This window comes from Notamacropus eugenii, chromosome 6 (genome assembly GCF_028372415.1).
Source record: "Notamacropus eugenii isolate mMacEug1 chromosome 6, mMacEug1.pri_v2, whole genome shotgun sequence".
NCBI classification, from domain to species: domain Eukaryota; kingdom Metazoa; phylum Chordata; class Mammalia; order Diprotodontia; family Macropodidae; genus Notamacropus; species Notamacropus eugenii.
This window is the reverse complement of record NC_092877.1, coordinates 135,684,388-135,705,445: the sequence shown is the minus strand read 5'-3', so window position 1 is coordinate 135,705,445 and position 21,058 is coordinate 135,684,388. Positions and strand designations below refer to the sequence as shown.

General features: G+C 34.9%; 1 protein-coding gene across 5 annotated transcripts in view; it reads left to right on the top strand.

Moving 5' to 3' along the window:
* The window catches only part of ELF2 (E74 like ETS transcription factor 2), an 82,814-nt gene that overhangs the window by 24,819 nt on the left and 36,937 nt on the right, over nt 1-21,058 (top strand). For 3 of the 5 annotated variants that reach the window (XM_072621059.1, XM_072621057.1, XM_072621058.1), the window contains exons 2-3: nt 1,180-1,416; nt 3,839-4,004. The exons of 1 other annotated variant lie outside the window; for it this stretch is intronic. In XM_072621059.1, the coding sequence (XP_072477160.1) occupies nt 1,345-1,416; nt 3,839-4,004 (238 nt within the window). In that variant the 5' untranslated portion in view covers nt 1,180-1,344. Of the gene's footprint in view, nt 1-1,179; nt 1,417-3,838; nt 4,005-15,081; nt 15,187-21,058 lie in introns of those variants that run through there. One more of the 5 variants, XM_072621062.1, reaches the window with a different exon arrangement.

Below are 21,058 nucleotides of genomic sequence, written 5' to 3'. Positions count from 1 at the left end.
AATTTTTGTACTAATAGATCCTTTTCCTCTTTCACTTTTTTTTCTTCTTTTTTTAGTAGAGGTACTCGTGGGGCTTAATAGTAGTATAACTGGGTTGGGTTAGAGGGTATGACAGTTTCATAAGTTTTGTGGGCATAGTTCCAAATTGATTTCCAGAATGTCTGGACGAGTTCATAGTTGCACAGTACAGTTTACCCTTTCTCCCCACAACCCTTTCCAACATATATCATTTTTTTCTCTTGTCAGCTTTGCCAGTCTAATGGGGTGGGGCATAACCTCAAAGTTGCTTTAATTTGAGTTTTTCTATTTTTGTGTGATTGTTGATAACTGTAATTTCTTCTTTTGAAAACTTCCTGTTCATTATCCTTTGACTCTGGGAAATTAAATTTTAAAAATCAGTTGACCTAAAATTTTTTAGGGCTAGTCTTTTGCATAAATCAAGGTCCTTCTAATTGCTTTTATAGATTCAATAAGAAGAAAGTTTGAGTTATTTTGAAACCTTTTTGAAACAGAGGAGCAAAAATATTTGAGGGAGACAGTGGTATGATAATTCAGAAGATATCACAGATACTTTAAATTATAATTGTTTTCAATGACTCCATATAGAAGTCCAGTATGTAAACAGCTTAATTAAATCAGTTCATTTTGTAGTAAAATATAGTGTGTGGTGTGCCTTGTTTAACCATGAGACTGCATCATAAACTACTCATGCAAATTTATCTTACCATTTTGTAGTAACATCTTGTACATTACTTTTGACTACTTTAAAGAGAATAAAAGGAATGGTATAGAAAACTAAAAAATGGACTGTTTTGTTATACAAGATGGTAAAGACACATCATTCCCAGACCAGGATGACTGTCAGACAATTTTCGTTATATGAAAATATGTTGAATATACTACTTGAATACTTTTTGAAGGAAAATATAACTTCTATAAAGGGATAAAGGTTTTATTTATTTCTTAATTTCTTATATGTCATCACCTTTATAAATGGTAGATTTCTAAGTATGAATATGCTCATTAGTGCCCTCTTTTGACATAGGGATGTAGTAAACTTAGCACCTTTTCATAGTTGAAAAAAGTAAAAACTGAAACAGCATTTCAAAATATTTAAGTACTTAGAATTTTTTTTAAATTTTGTTTATAACTGTTTCTTAATTTTTCCAATTTTTTTAGACTCCTTGGTTAACCATCTTCAGAAGAGTGGATTTCTGATGTACCAAACTCCATGTCTCTCATTGAAAGTAAAATTTGATATCACAGATAAGCAGCATTGGCAACTATCCATGAACCTTTGTATATATTAATATCAGCCCTCGAAGCTTCCCCAGGGAACGCATAATGACATCTGCAGTGGTTGACAATGGGGGTTCTGTTTTGGAGCTTTCCAGCAGTGGAATAGAAAATCAAGAGGTTTGGAATTCACTGTGTTCCATTTAAATTGCATTTACATTTTATTATGTAGAAATTCGTGGTAATTCTTAAATAATAAGAACATGTTGCACAATTTTTCTCATGCAGAATGTCCTGTACATGAGATATGATAATATATGTCCTCATTTCCTTTTAAATTGTGGACAACAAAAGTACAGTGCAACAGTATAATAATAGCTTATGGTACTTTGTCGTTTGCAAAGCTCTTCTCATATATTATCTCATTTGATTTTATCCTCCTAACAGTCCAGGCAAGTGTTAATGATCCCTATTTTATATTTGAGGAACCTGAGGTTCAGAGAGGTTAGTGACTGACCCACTATTACACAGCCAATAAGGAGATGAACCAGAACTTGAAATGAACTTAGATCTAAAGATTTTAAGGCTATGTTCTTTTTAATACTGTATCTCTTTAATGGTGTCATGGGGCATCATAACATTTTTGTAGAAGGATAGTATACATGGAATTAAAAATTGAGATGAAAGAAGCAACAGTGAAATGTGATTTTGAGAATAGGAGGTAACTGTTAAGTTAATAATTTTAAACAGATATTGGTTTGGACTTTCATAGGACAATTATAAAGACATTTAAAAATTATAAAATTAGAGTCATTAAGTATCATAAATATGTTATTTTAGAATTAACTTTCATTGAGACTTAGGTATGTAATAGTATGATTTTATATAAATTTTAATTCATAGGGGGAATAAGCATTTTTATAGTGCCTACTATGTGCCAGGCATTGTGCTAAGCACTTTTTACAAATACTATCTCATTAGGTCCTCACAACTGCCCTGTGAGATAGGTGCTATTTTTATTCCCATTTGATAGTTGGGGAAACTGAGGCAAACAGAGGTTAAGTGATTTACTGAGGGTCACACATCTAATATGTATCTAAGGCTGAGTTTGAGCTCGGGCCTTCCTGACTTCAGGAATGACGCCACTGACTGCCTCATGAGTTATACTGGTGTAAACTGGTGACAAACTAGATTTTTCTGTTACTTTTTTCTTCTCTTCAAATATTTATAATTCAATAATAATCGTCAATGTAGTCATCAGTACAGTGTGTATAAAGTTTAAATTTAAATGTAATCAGTGAATAAAGTGTCAGTTGGTAGTCTCTAAAAGAATTAAACTTGTAGTATTCTGAGTTATTGATAGTTTGGTTTCTTCCATATCTTTATCTCCTGTTCTTCTGCAACATAGCAAAATTATAGAGGTAGAAAGGACTTTAAAGATCATTCGGTGACAACCTGTCCTCTCCACCCTCCCTCCATACACGTACTTGCCAATGAGGAGTCGAGACTCTTAGGGTGTGGCTTGGTGAAGGTCTCACAGCTTAGCTGCAGACTTTCTGAATGTGTCCTTGAATTGGAGACTATTAGATTTAGGTCTGAGTTAGTTGAGTTAACTCAACTTAGCCTCCCATAGTGTATATATTATGTTCCAAAATATAGTCAGTTTTTCTGTATAAAAATTTAGATTTTGACACAGTTGATCAATCCATGATTCTTTTTGGTTTGGATACTTCCTCCACTGACACAGATCACAGCCCTATTATAATTTAATAAATGGTCTTCCAAAAGTTGCTGTGGCTGAAAAATTCACCTTTTGGTGGATATGATAGAACTTTTGAACACAATGAGACTGGTCTTTGGGTACAGATGGAAGGAAGGTCAGTCACCAGTCCCTCTCTTGCTGTTAACATTTTATCGTTCTTATAGCTGCTAAGGAGTAGAGGTCAGTTCCCTTTTCCCACACTGCTTTTCAGCAATTGCTTTAGCAGCTGACCTAAGCAGTGAAGTAAGATAGGTAGGGAGATCCTCTTAGGAACATAGAATTTTAGAGTTGGAAGGGGATCTTGGCCATCATCCAATCCAGCCTCTTCATTTTACAGAGAAGGAAACCAAGGTCCAAAGATGTGAAATGACTTGTCCAAACAAGGATTCATTTAATCCCTGGTCTTCTGCTGTTTCTAAATCCTGTCAGTGTTCTTCCCCACTACACCATGCCCTGATTTAGCTGCGAATCTAACCCAGCTTTTGGGAAGGTCTTTTAAAGTTTATAAAACTGATTTATGTTCTTGCTTCCCACAAGAAGGTACTCACAAAGTGTTTTTTTCGTTGTTGTTGTTGCCACTGATCAATATTATTAGTATACAGATTCTTAAGGACTTCATATTCTGAATTGGTTTTGATTTCTAATTTCAATCCTAAATAAAACCTTTTCCACCCACTTGTGAGACATAAAAATCAGATGATCTAGTTAAATTGCTTATTTTTTAAAAAAATTAATATGTAGTATATACAAAAATGTACATCTCGAGTACATAGGAATTTGTAATTGAATTCAGAGTTTGTGGACAATAAGTTTCATTTAGAAAAAAATTTGCTCTTTTAGGAAGGTGAACAAGTTTCCAAATATCCAGCAGTGATTGTGGAGCCAGTTCCAAGTGCCAGATTAGACCAGGGCTATGCAGCCCAGGTTCTAGTCTATGATGATGAGACTTACATGATCCAAGATGTGGCAGAAGAGCAAGAAGTTGAAACTGAGACTGTGGAATCAGGTAGATCTTTAAACAAATTTTTTTTATAAAGTCTTTTTGTGGGATTCACTATTATTCTTATGTAAGTTGCATACTGGGGCTCCTTCTAGTTTGAAATTAGCTGAAAGGTTTACCTTAAAATTTGCTAGAGGAGTTTTATTTCTAGAAGCACCATGAAGACTTTATATAATTCGACTTTGTTTAGGACACTGTCCTGTGTTATGGACCTCAAGACCAAAATTATTTTCTGCTTTCACTTTCCAAATGCTGCTTCATCCATCCTGCTTTTCATTCTTGATGCCCTTTTCTTTCCTGCACACAGCAGTAACAGAATAATAGATTCAGAGCTGGAAAAGACCTCAGAGATCATCTAACCCATCCTCTCCTTTTATAGGTGGTGAAACTGGGGTACAGAGAGGGTTAGGGACTTGCCCAGAATCAGAGAGGAAATTGGAGAGGCAAAGTCAGCGCTCATCCCCTCTCCCTAAAGACCCACACAAGTGTTCTGTCCATTCCACTCAGCTAACCTGCTCTTAGAGTCAGAAAGGAAGAGTATGTAGTGGTACCTAATAGAGGTTATCTCTCTCATTTGTCATTATAATTAAAATAGGATTCTTTGAAAAAGGGAAAGCTTTGGAGAAAAGAATGGACATCTGCGTTGAGCATTTTTATATCGGTAAAAAAAAACCTAATGAATTTGTCTTTTCAGGGATCTCTAGAAACTATCCCTCATGACTGGGGAAAGTACCCTCTAGCATTTATTTAGTATTAACAGTTTATTAAACAGTTGTTAGTAATCTAGAAATGCACATGGAAAAAGCATTTCACATAGGTGGAAGATTGTATGCCATTTATTTTTTGCTGTGGGATTTTACTTGAAGTTTTTTCATTGTTGGGGGATAGAGGGGTCCATAAGAGCAGAATTGTTTGAACCATTTTGCCAACAAATTATTCCCCTAAGTTACCTTCTGAAAAAAAGTTTTTTAAATATGATATAAATAATAAATAGAATTTTTTATATACTTTTATTTAGATATTTGTTATTGATATTTATTAAATTTAACCTCATTGTGGAATGAATTATAATACAATTATAATTAATATATTAATATAATATAATCAGTTATTACTCCACAAAATATTTAAAGATTTTCAGTATAATAAATAAGCTTAATAGTGGACAGTTATTTACTAAAAAAGGAAAAACAGTAGGGTTTACTGTATTCTTTCTAATGGAGGGGACCAAAGGTACTTACAGTCCAAAAATAATTTGTATTTCTCCTTAGAAATGCTTTTTTTTGTTGACATAGGTATTTATCTGATAATCTGGGAATGAGATCATATGGTAAAGAAGAACTTGTAAGGTGGTAGTTTCTTTATCTTGATTTCCTTCCTGCATAACTAACAACTCATTTCATTCTGGTAATAATCGATCACCCCTTTAGATTATTGCAGTGTTTTCCATTTTCTAAATCTTATTTATAGAGAATGTGGTTGAGTATTGGCTTTCAAATGGATTTCTCTACATATTAAGTAAATAATGAGAGTTGAGATATCGACAGTATTGAATTCATAAACTTGCACAGGTTTGTTCTAAATAAACTGCAACATGCATTGTCTGATCATCATAGTTAACTGAATTATGTAAATCTGAAAATACAGATAGCAGTAATGCACTGACTGGCACTTGTCCCTCCCCAAAGGTATTTTGGGTTGGTTTGCTAGGAGTTTTTTGAGGGACTCAAGTTATTTTACCATGTCGAGGAAATGATTCTGATGGTGTTTGTCTTGTTATCATCATGATCAGTCATTGTCTTGTTCTCATCTTCTTCAGAGTTTAGATCAAAATCGCCCTGGCACAAGTTGTTTTTCTGCTGTTTTTCTTTTATGTATTTAGTGTTTTTTGTATTGTTGTACAGGAGGATGAAATAATTGCTATTTTTAGTTCATACCTATTATTATTGTGGTATTTGCATAAATATCACAGAATGGAGAATTGATAGTTATCTAGTTTTTTTGATTATAGTCAAACACTTAACTTAATATTTCATAGAGAGACTTTGAGCACGGAACTGGTACAAATACAATGGAAGAGTATATGACTTTTCTGTTCATTTTTAGGAGTTTATTGAAAATGATGAAAAGCTGGGTATCTTGTTTTTGGCAGGATAAAGAAAGTTACAAGTATTATGACAGATGGACTTTGCTATTTGTATGTGAAATGATCAGCAGAATAGTTTAAGTATAAAGTTTTAAAAATAAACATATGAAGTTATTTTAGTGTTCATTGTATGCCTGGAAATTTTAACTGTGTGAACATTATTTAAGATAACAAATGTAGTGATAAGCAGAGAAGTAAGGTAGCAGGTATAAGGGACCCAGGTGAAATCTGTACAGAAAAGGTAGGTGAAGAAAGGGAAATTTTGCATGAGGTATTTCCACCACTAAAAGGAGAAGCTATGACTTGAATGAAACAGACAAAAAAATTTATTTTGGAAGAAAATGTGGTCAAAGAAAAAGAAGATAATTTCAGTAGCATTGTGTTTGAAACTTTAAAGAAAAACGAAAACTGAATGTATTGGTGAAATTTATGAAACTGAGGGCACCCTGAATATTCTGATCTTAGATTCACACGTGAGCAAACCACAATGACTACCATATTAACGATGCTAGAATTGCCTTGCTAAGCTTAATTTGTTCCTAGGATTATGATTATTTTAATGTAACTAAAAATTCATTTCTTACTAAAAAAAGTGATTTATATAATCAATTTGAATATCAGGGATATTTTTTATTTTATTTTCAGTTTCTTTCTTGCCAGAGCTCAGCAAAACGTGTAGCATTTTTTTCAGGCAAGTTGACAAGGTTGGCTTTAAAGAATATATTGTCACTTCAGGGGTGATTTTTTTTAAAAAACGAATAATATCTTTAGATTTATTTTATTTGAACAAAAAAGTAAAATGCTTTTGGCATATAATGAACCAAGTGTATAAAATTATTTTAAAAGTTAATCTTATTTAGATTCTGGCTCAAAAGCAAATGAGAGCCAATATCTGTAAAAAGTGCTTAGCATAGTACCTGGCACATACTTGGTACTATATAAATTCTTATTCTCTTCGCTTCCCCTCAAGTTCTCGAATGTAACTTTATAAGGATATTTAACTGCATAGATCAGTTTCAAGGTCATCTAATCTCGGCTTTAATTCATTTCTATTTAAAGAATCAAATGTTTCTCTCCAGTCATTTGGAGACTGAATATAACTTCATCGTTTCATCACTTAGAAAATAAAAGTTATTCGTTTTATTAAGGTTCATTCTTATATCTGCTTGCTTTTTCTGTAAGAAAAATCTGATCAGAGTTTTTGTGAACTAAATTTGTAATTTAAAATCTGAAAACTTAGGTTCACATAAGAAGTTAACAGGAAAATTTTAAGAGAAGGGAATATATTTGATATTAATGGTATAAAATTAGGTTTTTTGTCAAACAAAGTCATGAGGAAGGGAGGGAAGGGAAAAAATTTTCAGATGGGTTAAATATTTTTGGTTATGAGGTTGAGAAATTATTCAGGTTGTCTATCTACCTGGCTTACATACTCCAGTTAGATTCCAGTGTTCCATTTAATTTTGTGCTATGTAGACTTGTTACATAAGAATTGTTCAAACAGGAGTTATTTTCCCCAATTAGTATGACTCTGCTAGGAGAAGCAGGATATAAGATGCTTTAATGATTTAATTCTCATTTAGTGTTTTCCAAGTAATTTGATTGTCAAACACTTTTGGCTTTGAAATATACTGACATATTCCATAAATAATAGTTACATAGTTAATACTGCCGTCCACCCAAGGTAGGCAGGGGTGCATTATTAGCCAGGGCCAGAGCTTTCTCAGCAGAAAATGGGAAGAAATGAAAGTAAATCACAAGGTCACCGTTAAGACAGTTAACCTCTCTTTTTTTGGAGGGAGCAGATGAAGAGTGGTGGAGTGTGGAGTGAGGATGAGTATGGCTTCCTCTATAGATTTCTGTGGTGGTGTAGTTTTTCAGTGTCTCTACTTCTGGGCTATGTCATGCTTTTGAATTTAGGGTGGGAGTTAGAATTGAGGCCAGGAAAGAAGGGAAGTCAAAGTTTTGGTATAGCCCCATTATGGTCGGAGACCCTCACCGAGTTAGAGGATGGGTAGCCTCTTCTAGGTGGTGCACTTGAATAGAAATTTTCTTGTACAACTTCTATTAATATCATATAGAACACCAGGGTTCTTTTTAGAACTGCTTTACAACAGGGTCACTTTTTAGAATTGCTGATCTGATAATTTTTATTCATCTAAATATAGTATAATCTCAACATTTGATTAGTAGTTGTAATTACAGGTTATTCTGTTTCAGCATTTTCTAGGCTCTGTAAGCCACTCAACAATGTTAAGTCTTACAGTGATAGACTGTATTTTGTTTGGGACTATAGCAACAGGTGTCGCCATCTCGGTGGTTCTTTGGTAGTGATTCTAGGCTTGGTGGTTAGGAGGCCATTTGGTAGCTGCAGCAGAGGATGAGTGTGAGCTGGGCAGTTGGAGATGATCTCATCCAACCTTCTCATTTTGCAGTTCAAGAAACAGGCTCAGTGAGGTTCCATGACTTGCTCAGAGTAACACAGAATAAGCCGAGCTGGACTTAAAACTCAGCTAGAAGGTACATATGGACCAAGTATTTTTCTTAGTATAGAGTTCCCTCATAATGGGTATTTTATTGTATATTTTTTCTTAGGTACAAGTCTGCCAGAAACATTTTTATTAATTTAACATTTACTTTAAATCCAAGCATTTCTAGTTTAGGGAAATGTCCAAACTAACAGTTCCTCTCTCTTCCTCCCTGCAGTGGTTCTGTTCTACCCCTCTCCCCCCACCTTTTTTTACTCTAGGATTTCTCTCTGCAGCAAGATACTTTGGAGTTACATTTATTCCTGAACTAGGAATGACATGTTAAAATACAGTGTGGGATTAACATTCTATTTTCTCCAATAGAACAATAGTCACTTAATCTACTCTTTAAACTTCTCTATCTTTGACCACTCTGCCAATTCTTTTTGAAAGGAAAAAGAGTGTTGCCCTTTGGTGGTCATAATGTTAATCCTTTTTTTGGAATGAGTAAGGCTTTGAGTTTACTGGAGAGATCTTGAAGGTATCTTTTGTTTTCAGTTTGGTTACTGTCCTTAATCTATTTCCCCCAGGCTTGTTTTTATTTTTCTTGACCTGCACACTTTCCTAATTTTCCTTAAGTGTAAAGTCTTGTCAGGATTCTAGACTTGAGGAAGATTTATTTCTTGTTATTTCTAGTTGAACTGAAAAGGAGCTTTGTACCATTCTTCCACATTTCCCCTCCTTTTGTTCTTAGTACAACTCTTTGAAACATAATCTCATTTCTGAGATAATGCTAATATGCATAGCAAGATAGTACTCAAATTAGTCCAAAATATTGGAGTTCTCTGTTTTGATTTAAAACAGTAAGATGGTAAGAACTATTTTAGTTGTTGTACTAATATGATAGGGTCAAAGGCATTGTTATGAATTAGCGTAGAGAAAAGTAACAAATACAATAAGTTTAGAGCAAGACCCAGTGTTCAAACACATTTGAGTGTCCAGCCAACAATTTAATATCCTGAGCAGAAGCCAGAAGGCTCTGCACATTAACAAAGCTCTCCATCATATTGGACTGATCATTGGATCAAATGAGGGGAAGAGCAACTGATTACAAATGAATGCTACATGTGTATAAAGGATGATCACTAGTTTTAATATGTTTTTGTATCACCCACATTTCCCAATTTATCCCTTATATGAAAGAGTAAAAAAACCCCAAAAAACACAGTTCCACAAAACTAACCAATATATCACCAAAGTCCAACATTATTTGTAATCTTCCACACCCATGGTACTTCTGCCTCTGTAAAAAGGGGAAGAAAGTACATTCTGATATAGCTTCTTTGGAACTAAGCTGGCTAGTTGGTAGTAGATTAAACACTGGACTTGGAGTCAGGTACACCTGAGTTCAAATCCTGTGGAAGATACTTAGCAGCTGTGTAACCTTGGGCAAGGAATTTAACCTCTGGCTCAGTTTCCTCTTTTGTAAAAATGGGAATAATAACAGCAGCTACCTTCCAGGGTAGTTGTGGATCATGTGAGAAATATTTGTGAAGTGTTGTGCAGACGCAAAATGCTCTGTCATTTTTGTACAGCATTCTGTTTGGAGTGGTGTTCTTACTGTTTACATTATTGTTGTGGTTGTGAATAGTGTTTTCCTGGTTCTACTTACTTCATTTTGCATCAGTTTATGTAAGTCTTGATATACGTTGTGTGCATCATGTTGTTTCTTGTAGCAGTAATAGTCATTACTTTTATATACCATATGTAGCCATCTCTTCAAGCAGTGGACACCGCTTTATTTCCCTTTCTTTACTACTACAAAAAGTACTGCTATAAACTCTGATGCACATTAGCCTTTTCTGTTCATTGTTGACCCCTTTTAGGTATATGCCTAGCACTGGGCTCTCTGGGTTAAATGGTGGACATTTGAGTCACTTCAAGCTGCTTTCCACAGGGGTTAAACCAGTTCACAGCTCTGTCCATACTGTGTGAGTGTGCTTGTCTGCTCCCAGCTCCTCTAACATCTACTGTCCCTTTTTCCAGTTTGTTGGTCATGAGGTGAAATCTCCTAGTGCTTCTGATTTGCATTTCTTTTACCATCAGTGATTGTGAGTATTTTTTCTTGTGGTTGATTATGGTTTGCAAATCTTCTTTTGAGCACTATTTGTTTCTACTTATTGGGGAGTTTTACTACCTTCTTAAAGTATAATTTTTACTCTTTTATTTTAAAGGTTATACAAAAATCTAAAGACCATAGCTAGGTTATTGAACATTATCTTTAAAAATCTAATATTTGTGTAGTTGTTTTTCAGTTGTGTCTGACTTTGCAAAGATACTAGAGTGGTTCTCCATTTCCTTCACTAATTTTATAGATGAGGAAACTGAGGCAAACAGAGTACAGTGACTTGCCCAGGGTCACACAGCTAAGTAAGTGTCTCAGGAAGATGAGTCTTCCTAACTCTAGGCCCAGCACTGTGCCACCTAGGTTCCACAAAATTTAATATGAAATTGCACAAATAGAGGTGTCAGACCTCTATATCTTGACCTGATTCTTGAAGACTTTACTTAACTTTACCTTATTTTAGCATATCTTGTTTCTCTGAAATCTGGGAGCATGTGGGCTTCTTCCTGGGACACAAGGCTAGCAAAACTCTTGAGTGCAGTGTGAACCAGATTAAAATGAAATTGGGAAACGTTTGACGAATAAATAAAAATACAGTAAATATAGACAAGAGACTGGAGCTTAAGAGAGAGGAGAGGCTGAATAGCATAGCTCTGGGGGTGATCTACATAGAGGTGTTGATCAAACCCATGGAAAATGATCAAACAAAAGTCATTTAATAAGTGCCAGGCACTGTGTTGGCCATTGCAGATACAAACAGAATAAATAAAACAGTTTTTACTTGAAAGTAGGTTAGGTTCTAATAGGACAAGTATAGAGAAGTAGACATGGTAAATATAAAGAGTTTGTGTGCAAATAAATATAGAGTAGTTAAATATAACTAAGTTTGGGAGTAAGTGCTAGCCGTTGGAATCTGGAAAGGCTTCTTGTAGAAGGTGGTACTTGACCTGCTTCTTAAAGGAGGAAGTGAGAAGAGGAGGCATTGCAGATAAGGGAGAAGGGTGTGTATGCAAAGGCAGGGGAGCTAGGAAACAGAATTCCATGATGTGAAGAACAGAGAGGCCAATTTGGCTGGATTTCAGGGTGTGGGAGGGAGAGCGATGTTGAGTGAGACCGTAAAGATTGGCGCTGGACTGTAAAAGGCTTTCAGAGTGGTACAGGAGAGTTTATATACTTGATCCTGGAGAAGATAGGAAGCCTCGGAATTGATTGAATAGATTGACAGAGCCCAATCTTCATCTAAAGAAAATCACTTTAGCAGTAAGGTGTAGGATGGACTAGAATGTGAGAACCTTTAGGCAAGGAGACCAATCAGGCTCTTGAACTATACTGAGGTAAAAGTCGATGAGGGCCTGATCTTAGGTGATAGTTTTGTTGACAGAGAAAAGGAATTGGATTTGAGAGATATCCTGGAGGTAAAAAATTAGCTTTGGTAACTGATGGTAAATGTGAGGCAGAGGAGGATGAGGAGGGAGGATAATTCTGAGATTACAGATCTGGGAGACTAGAAGCAATGTGTGACACTTTTGACAGAATCAGGGACATCTGGAGGAGAGGAGGGGGATGTTTGGAAAAGATAATTTGTTTGATATTTGGATATGTTAAGTTTGAGATATTTCAAGAACATGCAGTTTGAAATGTCCAGTATGTAATTTGGAGATGGAGAACTGAAGCTAATGATTACTGAGAGGTGTGCAGAAAGAACCTTATCTTCTATTTCATGTACTGTTGGTATCATACATTTTGGCACCTTACTGGTTGTCATATATATTATATGTATCTGCCTTTTTCAGTGATATTATTCGTGAGTATAGGGGACGTGCATTGTTTTTGTCTTTTGTATTTCATGAACACTTTTGCTCAGTGCCAGATAACAAAGTAGATTCCATATTGAATTGAATTGAAATTTTACTGATATTTGAAGAGGTATGTATAAGCCTAAATATCTTCTAGTTTTATGGGCATGTTTTATTTTGAATACTTCATGATAATTTTTAAAATGAAAGCAACCATTCAGCAATCTAGATTTTTGTTTTATACCAAAACCATACTATATTTCAAGTGTCTATGTTATTTCTGCCTTAGAAGTATTAGTAGATATTTCGCTTGTGACAGAAGTCTTCAGCACTATAGCTATGTTGATGAACAGGAATTTGTTTTGGGTAGTTGTGTAGGTTTTGGGAGGTTCCTCCCCTCATCATTGGTTAGAGCAGTGATTTTTAGCTGGTTTGGTGAACATGAAGAAAATGTTCTCAAGGCAGAGCATAGAGAAAAAGGAACTTTTTTCTTTGGACGTTTTAAATTTCATTTTCATGCTTTTTGATGGTTTTGAACTATTTTGCCCCAAACTTTAAAATATTGATTTTTTTTCCCCTTTTTTCTCTCCTCCTTCCTCTTTTCTTCCCACTTCCAGTTTTCCCAGGAACAAAGTGATTTGTGGGTATGTGGGGTGGGGTGGGAGGCTTGGGGGTAGGAAGGAAGGGTGCAGCTTATAGGCAGAGCTCTCTATGGTAGATGACTTAGTTTGCAATGTAGTTTGAGTTGGGAAACACTGGCATAAAGGATCCTCATTCCAAGTCTTTTCTCTTTAAAAAGTTTTCGCTATATCACAATTGCATACATCAAAATTACAGATGTACTGCTAGTTTAAAAAGGTTGAAAATCATTGATTTATCATTGTGTCACTGAAGTCCCAATTTGACTTTGGTGCTGAAGAGACTAGGCTTCCTGGTTGATTCCTAATTTGAATCAGATGACTTGACCACATTTTGTTGCCACAGGATGCATTAGGGAGACTAGGCAGCGGAGGGTAGAGGGGTGAGTTCAGATCCTCGATGATTTCTAGGAAATAGTTCATAACTCCTGCCTTGATAATGGTAAGTATTAACTTAAATGAAAGATAGCATGTTACGGGTTGGTGGTCCAAGGTGAGGATGAAGGTAGGGGTGGAGGTGAAGGTATGGGTGAGAGTGAGTGCACTCCTTGAAGCTGACTGGACAAGCTGGGAAATTGTTTCAAACCTGCTTCAGATGACAGTTCAGTGAAAATCATGTTGACAGCTTGCAGATAGATGTACCTGTTCCTTAATTCTACTATGTTTTCATCCCTGAGATATCTTATTCTTGTCTCATTGGGAATATTTTTTCCTATCCCAGCCATTTTGTAAGTTATGTATGAAAGTGAAGGGTGAGAGATAGAATAAATTATTCCAGGGTCCTAGGAATGGGATCTAAAAGGATGTTGGACAGAAGATTTTGGGAGTGGGTGTGAAATACACTTTCAAGACTGTTAATTTTTTTATATATTCTTTTAAAAATGTTTTAGTATACTGTGAAGAGATCAGACTAGAATGATGAATGAAAATAAAAGCAGATATAACCGGGATCTTTTATTTGTATGTGTATGTATGTAATATAAAATATCAAATGGACTTTTAAAAAAATCTCTCATGAACATCTTGATATGCTACATTTTGTACTTTTAAAATGCTGCTAAATTTCCTCTTTAAAATATTGGAAGTTCTTGGTAGAAACATTAAATTAATGTTGGTGGTTGTTTTCTAGGATATTAGTATTTTAAAAAGCAAAGTGTTATTGTTCTAGATGTCAAGGAGAATTTTTTAAAAAAAATTTAGCTATCAGTTAAATTATGATCAAAAGATTATAGAATAGAGCTGGAAAGAACTTCGTAGGTTATATGGTCCAACTCTCATTTTCCAGATGAAGAACCTGGGGCCAGCAGTAAGCAGTTCTTGATGAGGATTTGAAACAACCTATTCTGACTTCAGAAGGCAGCTAGGTGGCGCAGTAGATAGAGCCACATACCTGGAGTCAGGAAGAGAGGAGTTCAAATTTGCCCTCAGACACTTAATGGCTGTGTGACTCTGGGCAAATCACTTAACTATATTTTTCTCAGTTTTTTCTTCTGTAAAAAGAACTGGAGAAGGACGGCAAACCACTCCTATAATCTTTGCCAGAAAACTCCAAGTGGGGTCACAAAGAATTGGAAATGACTGGCAAACAATGGATTCAAAACTTGTATACTTCGCACTGTACCACTATATAAGTTTAAAGATTAGTTAAATGACATAATACATCTTGAAAGATCTAGCAGGAGGGGCAGTTCTTTTGTTAACTGAGTATTTAGCTTGTTAGAATAGGTTTTTTTTTTTCTCCTGAATATATAAAGATTTCCCAAGAAGTCAAATATCTCTTGTAGAGATTCAACACTTACTTGACTTCACGGTGAACTATTTTTGGTATAACTTTTTTGTCTTTGTATCATCAGAAATCCTCCCTGTGGCACAAAAAGGACTGTTTTAATTAGAAAATATTGTTGCCACAGGGAGGTAGAAGATCTTCATGAAAAACTGGGGATCTGAAAAGGAGCCCCTTACCCCAGGATAACCTGAAGGTGAAACTTGAGTGAGCCAGAAAGAAGACAGTGCTGGTATGTTGGTTATAAATTATTTAGATTGCTTAAAACTTAACTTTCAAATCTAATATTGAAAATACATTGGCTGTATGCCTACATTTGTTTAAATGGTGATAATACCTTTTAGAGGTAGGGAAAAGCAAATAGTAATACAGCAGTGTTATTAATTAAATGTTTAAAAAAACCTCGGATCTTTTCCCTTCAACATTTGAGTGTCTTACATGATCTCCCTCATTCCTTTATTTTTTTTATAGATAAAACTCCAGGTTATTTCTTGCCTGTACTTCACGGGAGCTACTTCCTACTGAGCATCTTCGTCTTTTTTTCATCTCCACTATTTCTGCTTCTAAACTTCTTATTTATTAATTTGAAATGGTTTCCCTTTGACTGTATCACCTTTCAGAATTGAGCATACTTGTAAAGTTCCTTCTAATTATTTGAAATGTCTGAAATTTTTACTTTTAAGTGCTCATTAAGTTCATTTACTTCAGACTTTGGAAGTGTTAGAATTGTAACTGTATAGCAGAATTATTTTGTTCCCTTTCATCTATCAGTCAGAAAACATTCTTGGAAGAAAGATTTACTTAATCTGTTAATAAAGTTGTCATTTTGTATCTTATCAGTAAAATTGATTTAATCTCTAGAAAAATCTGAATTATTGGCCACCCAGTATTAAGATCAGGGTTTGGGAAAATAATGTGTTCCAGTTGTGAAAGGAGCTGTGTGCTGAATATGGTGTCTAAATCTTGACAGTATTTCAAAATAAGTTTTCTGAAAAGTGAATTTTTTTTATCAATATTTAATTTTACAGAAATTGTTTATAGTATTAAAGAAAGTAGGATTTGAAAAGAGGTATATAATTTGGGAGAAAACCACCTCTTCCAATACAGCACATTTATTTAAATTAATAAATATATATTTTTCTTAATTGTGCATTTTTAAATTGAATTTCAGAATTTATAGGCTAAGTAAAAAGAACTGTGCTTTCAAGTTAGTATATTACCATATTTTAAGAAGGTACAAACTATAGTGTTTTGTTTTGTTTTCTGTCCAAGTAGCAAGTTTATTAGGACACTGGTTGGATGGGCAAGATTTCTAGTAAATTTGTGGTATTTGTGATGCCGATCCGAGCAGGCCATATTCTAAGAATCTGTGCCCAAACTGTAGTTTTTGCATGCTTTATAGTTAGTTTATCAATTGTATGTATGAATGATTCTAAAGTGCTATTAAAGAGTTTGTTCTCTTAGCTTAAGAATTCCTCTTTCAGTGTTTTCATGGTATTAATTTACTCAGCCAGTCAATTGGTGTACTCCGATATAATCTCTCCCTGCCCCCCCCCCCCCTTGTTTTAAAGAGAATAAGAGAGAAAGCAAAAACTTTTTGAGAAATCTGGCTTTATTCTAGGGCCTAGATCTAACAGCACAGAGTGTTTTTTCCCTTTCTTTCCTCTTGTACCATCTTGTTGGGAATTAATATAGACTAACCCAGAATTGCAGAGTTTTGATATCAGTCAACGTTTTATATCACCATCCTTGACTTTTCCATATTTGTTTTTCTATTAAAATAATGACTCCTTTGAAAGTCAATGACTTAAAATTCTCCTGAAGTGAAGGAGAGAATAAAGTAATCTGTGCTGGAGTGGAAAAATCCCCTTCCCCCCCAATACTAATTGTTATTTTTCCTGTTCTGTGGAGAATTAACATAACTGCCAGCTATAGCTGTTGAAGTTTCCTGTAGTGATCTAGAACTAACTTAAGAAATGTGATGGGGTGGTATTTAGTCCTATGGGAATAGGACTAAATATTACCAATAATGGTAAAGATGTAGTGGTAATACTTGTACATCCAGAAGAATTCAAAGTAAATGCACTTCACTTTGGTTTCTATGGCTCCGTTTCATTTTGGTATTAAAGCAGCTTAGAATAGTGACCTTCTGAATGCCTCTTGAAGCTTGGAGAAGGAAGTTTCTTGCAAAGATGTGATCTATTCATGTAGGTGGCATAGTGGATATAATGCTGATCTTGGGGTTAGGAAGACTTGAATTCAAATCTTGCTTCAGATGCTTGCTGAATGTATGACCCTGGACAGGTCACTTAGTGCTTTGTGCCTCAGTTTCCTTTATCTATAAAATGGGGATAATAATAGCATCCACCCTGCAGAGTTGTGAGATTTAAGATCACACACACATACCACACACACACACACACACACACACACACACACACACACACACATCCTTTCTAGACTTTAAGTTTTATATAATTATCAGCTACCCATAGTTCCATGTTGGTGATTTAAATTTATTACATTTATTTTCTCTTCACACCACTGAATAAAAACAAACACCATTCTTAGACTATTCTTTACCTTCCTTGATTCAAAAGAGACTTTGACTTGAGTCCTGCCTGTTCTGTTTACTAGCTTTGTGATGATAGATTTAACCACTCTGGACTTCAGTTTCCTAACCTATAAAATGGGGATAATAATTCAATTTAGTTAAATAAACATTTGTTAAGCACTTCCAATATGCCCGGCAATGTACTGGGATACAAGTAAGAAAAAGAAGCAGTCTCTGCCCTCCTGCATCACAAAAAAGACACCAGGGTGTTGGAGGGGGGTGCTTTTTGCGTGATGTAGTGAAAGCCCTTCAAAGCTGCTGACAGAAAGTTATAGAATAATAGTCATTGCTCTTTGTACCTTAGTGGCTTATGGTGAGGACTGAGGGAAATAATTTGCACCAAGTGTCTGGTAAATCTTAAATGTCAGCTGTTACTACTGTAGTACTCTCAGGCATTGATGTAGTAGGGAAATGGCTCTTTGATATATCATTTTGACAAAATGGAATGAAAGTAGGGAATAGTTTGATGATATTACAGTTTAGTAAACAAAGCACTAGTTTAATGATATTACTGAGTTAGATAACTGAGATAAAACAATGATTACTTCAGCTTATGTGTTTTGTGTACCACATAAAGAAAAATCTATCATTGCCTAACAAATTATATTAGAACTTTATTATTATTGGCACTAGGCATTCTACATTATAATAAAAGGGATTCTTTGTGTATAATTGTGTACAATTCATTGTTATAATTTGTATGCATGAGACCTGATTTGACATGTAGCATAGGCAAATTCATCAATTAGTAAAAGCACTTTATAATATATTTTTGCTATATTTTTATAATCCCAGTCAGTTATGTAGATTAATTATAAAAGGAAGGGCTTAGCTAAGGTACTAATACATCCTAGAAGTCTTCTGTTCTCCTCAGTTTCTTTCCCTCTTCAAATGACCTTAATTACCTTGTGTTTTCTTATCTTTGAACTCATGCTCCCTAAGAATAGGTACTATGTTTTTCTTCGCGTCTCCAATCCAGTGCCTTTTACAAAGTCAACAAGCATTTATTAAACTTACTATGTGTCAGGCATGTTTTTCTTGAATTAAGGTTTTTTTCCTTTCAGCATGACTTACTGCAAGAATTCAGGTGCGCTAATAATAGTACTAATACTAATACTAATAATAGAATACTAATACTAATAATAGTACTAGCTAGCATATGTTCTACTTTAAAAGTTATAAAGCACTTTACATATTATCGTATTCGATCCTCATGGAACTCTGTGAGTAAAGTGAGTAAATCCCCATTTTACAGATGAGACAACTGAGACCGTGGCTTCCCCAGGGTCACAGAATTATTAAGTGTCTGAGGCAAGATTTGAATTAAGGTCCATCTGAATCTAAGTCCAGTATTTTATTCAGTATGCCACCATGTTGCCTTGAATCCAACAAACTTCTTAAATAAACTACTGACATATTAGGTCTGTGGTATACATAGTAGTCCTTTGCCCTAGGATCAATGTGAGAAAGATGTTCTTTTAGCTCAGTTTCTTAGAACATAGTGCTGGTGAGGTCAGGGTTATGGATCCAGTCTGTCATCTTTGCTTTGTTTCATAGACATGGCCTGGGCCCCTTAACACACTTGAGTCAGCTATCTTGCAAATGTGTGCCCTTACAAGAGAATATATATGAATCAGCATTATCTATCATCATCATTTTTTAATGGGTTGAAGACAGATGCTGGTGGGTCACTAGCTTCTTCAAGGGACAGCAGTGTATTATCATTAAGTAAGTCATGCATCCTGGCCTGAGAGGAGGGAGACTTTTCACTTATCTATTTTAGACTCATATGATTTATAATAGGTAAATTACTTAGCATTTTTATGTGGCAGTTTCTCAATCTATAAATAACTTTAGTGATAGCTATGTTTGACTGATATTTGTAATAGACACATAACAGCTGCTGATGTGATATTCCAATGCCTCATTGTGATATGGAGGTGCCCCTGAATGTTCAAAGACAATGCCAAGAGTGTGAGCTCTGACTTCTAAGACAGATATTAAACCTTTTTTGTATGCCTAGTGATGGACTATGTACTTAAGATCTGAGGACCAGCCCAACTAACTTCAGACTGTCTGAAGTTGGTGATACGGTCTTGATTTTTCCTAAGATAGCTCTTAAAGATTGTTCACTGAGTAACAGGGGTTTCATTCTTCATAAGTGGAAGAAAGTAACCATACTGATGAAATCACAGATCCTTGATGAATTGAAGTTTAAATTAAAATTTTCTTAGTACTAGCTTGATATTATATTTCAGAGATAAATTTTTTCCTTTAGTGAACTGTATGAATCTTTTTTTAGTCATTCTCTATCTCAACTTTAATCCTGCAGCCTTTAGCTTTTCATTCTCTAATCCTATGTTATGGGTTTTAAAAAGTGACATTTTCCTGTTAGAAAATGATTGGGGTGTGTGTGTGGGAAATAAACTCTTGAGTTCTGTAAGCTGGATTTCAATTCCTTGACAGTGATTAGAAATCTTAATTTTTAGTAATAGGAATAGTTGGTGATTTAAAAATTTATGTAGTGCCTTCCTTAAAAAAAAAAACCCCACACCTCAAGTAATACCAAGATTACATATGGTAATGTCCTTTTTGTTCCTGTCTGTTCAAAGAGGTTTAGTAGCGGGGCTTTATCAAGGAATTGACCCATCTATTTCTTGCCTATGTATTGTGGCCCCTGTCCAGTGTTGATAAACTTATATCTAAGTAAATATTTGCTTAAAAAAAGCCCGTGTCTGCATGAGAATCTTGATTACATTTACACTTCTTGTTTCAGAATTTAATCTTTTGTTTGTTAAATAAACTTCTCTAAAATGTATCTCATTTATGTAACTGAAACTGTTGTTACCAAGTTAAAACATTTGGGGGAAAACAGTAGTGTATTGTTTGTGGTAGTCAATGTAATTTCACATCTGAATTGACTCTGGAGAATGCGGCTATTTAATAATAACATGAGCAATTTTGGCAGTATGTGATACTTATAAGTTATGAATATTTCTATAAAAATTCAAAAAAGACAATGGTAAAATAATGTTTTATTTTGTGTTTTTCTTTCCTGACAGAAGTGTTACTATTTTGCCCTCCTATGCTATCGCTGCCCCAGAGCTGTTTGGACAGCTCTGATCTTGAAGGAGGAAGCACGCTCTTGTGTTTCTTCTCCATGTCATCTACCGGCTTGCATTTATTGAGTATACCATCTAACTATATATATTTTTAAGCAGCTAGTTATTCATTCTTTTCTTTTCCCCTTTTTATTGGTTTAGCAATATTAATCTTGACATCAGGGCCATGGATTCAAATCCTGCTTTTGGACCTTAGTTATCTTATCTATAAATAAGAGGTGGGGTTTGGCTTCATAGGTTCCTTGCAACTCAAAATGTATGACCTAAAGGTGCATCAGCAACTTAAAGCCAGATGGAAGGGGTATGAGCCACATTTCCCTCCTAATTCTACGTGATATTTTCAGAACTCCTCATAGAAGCTTTGGAAT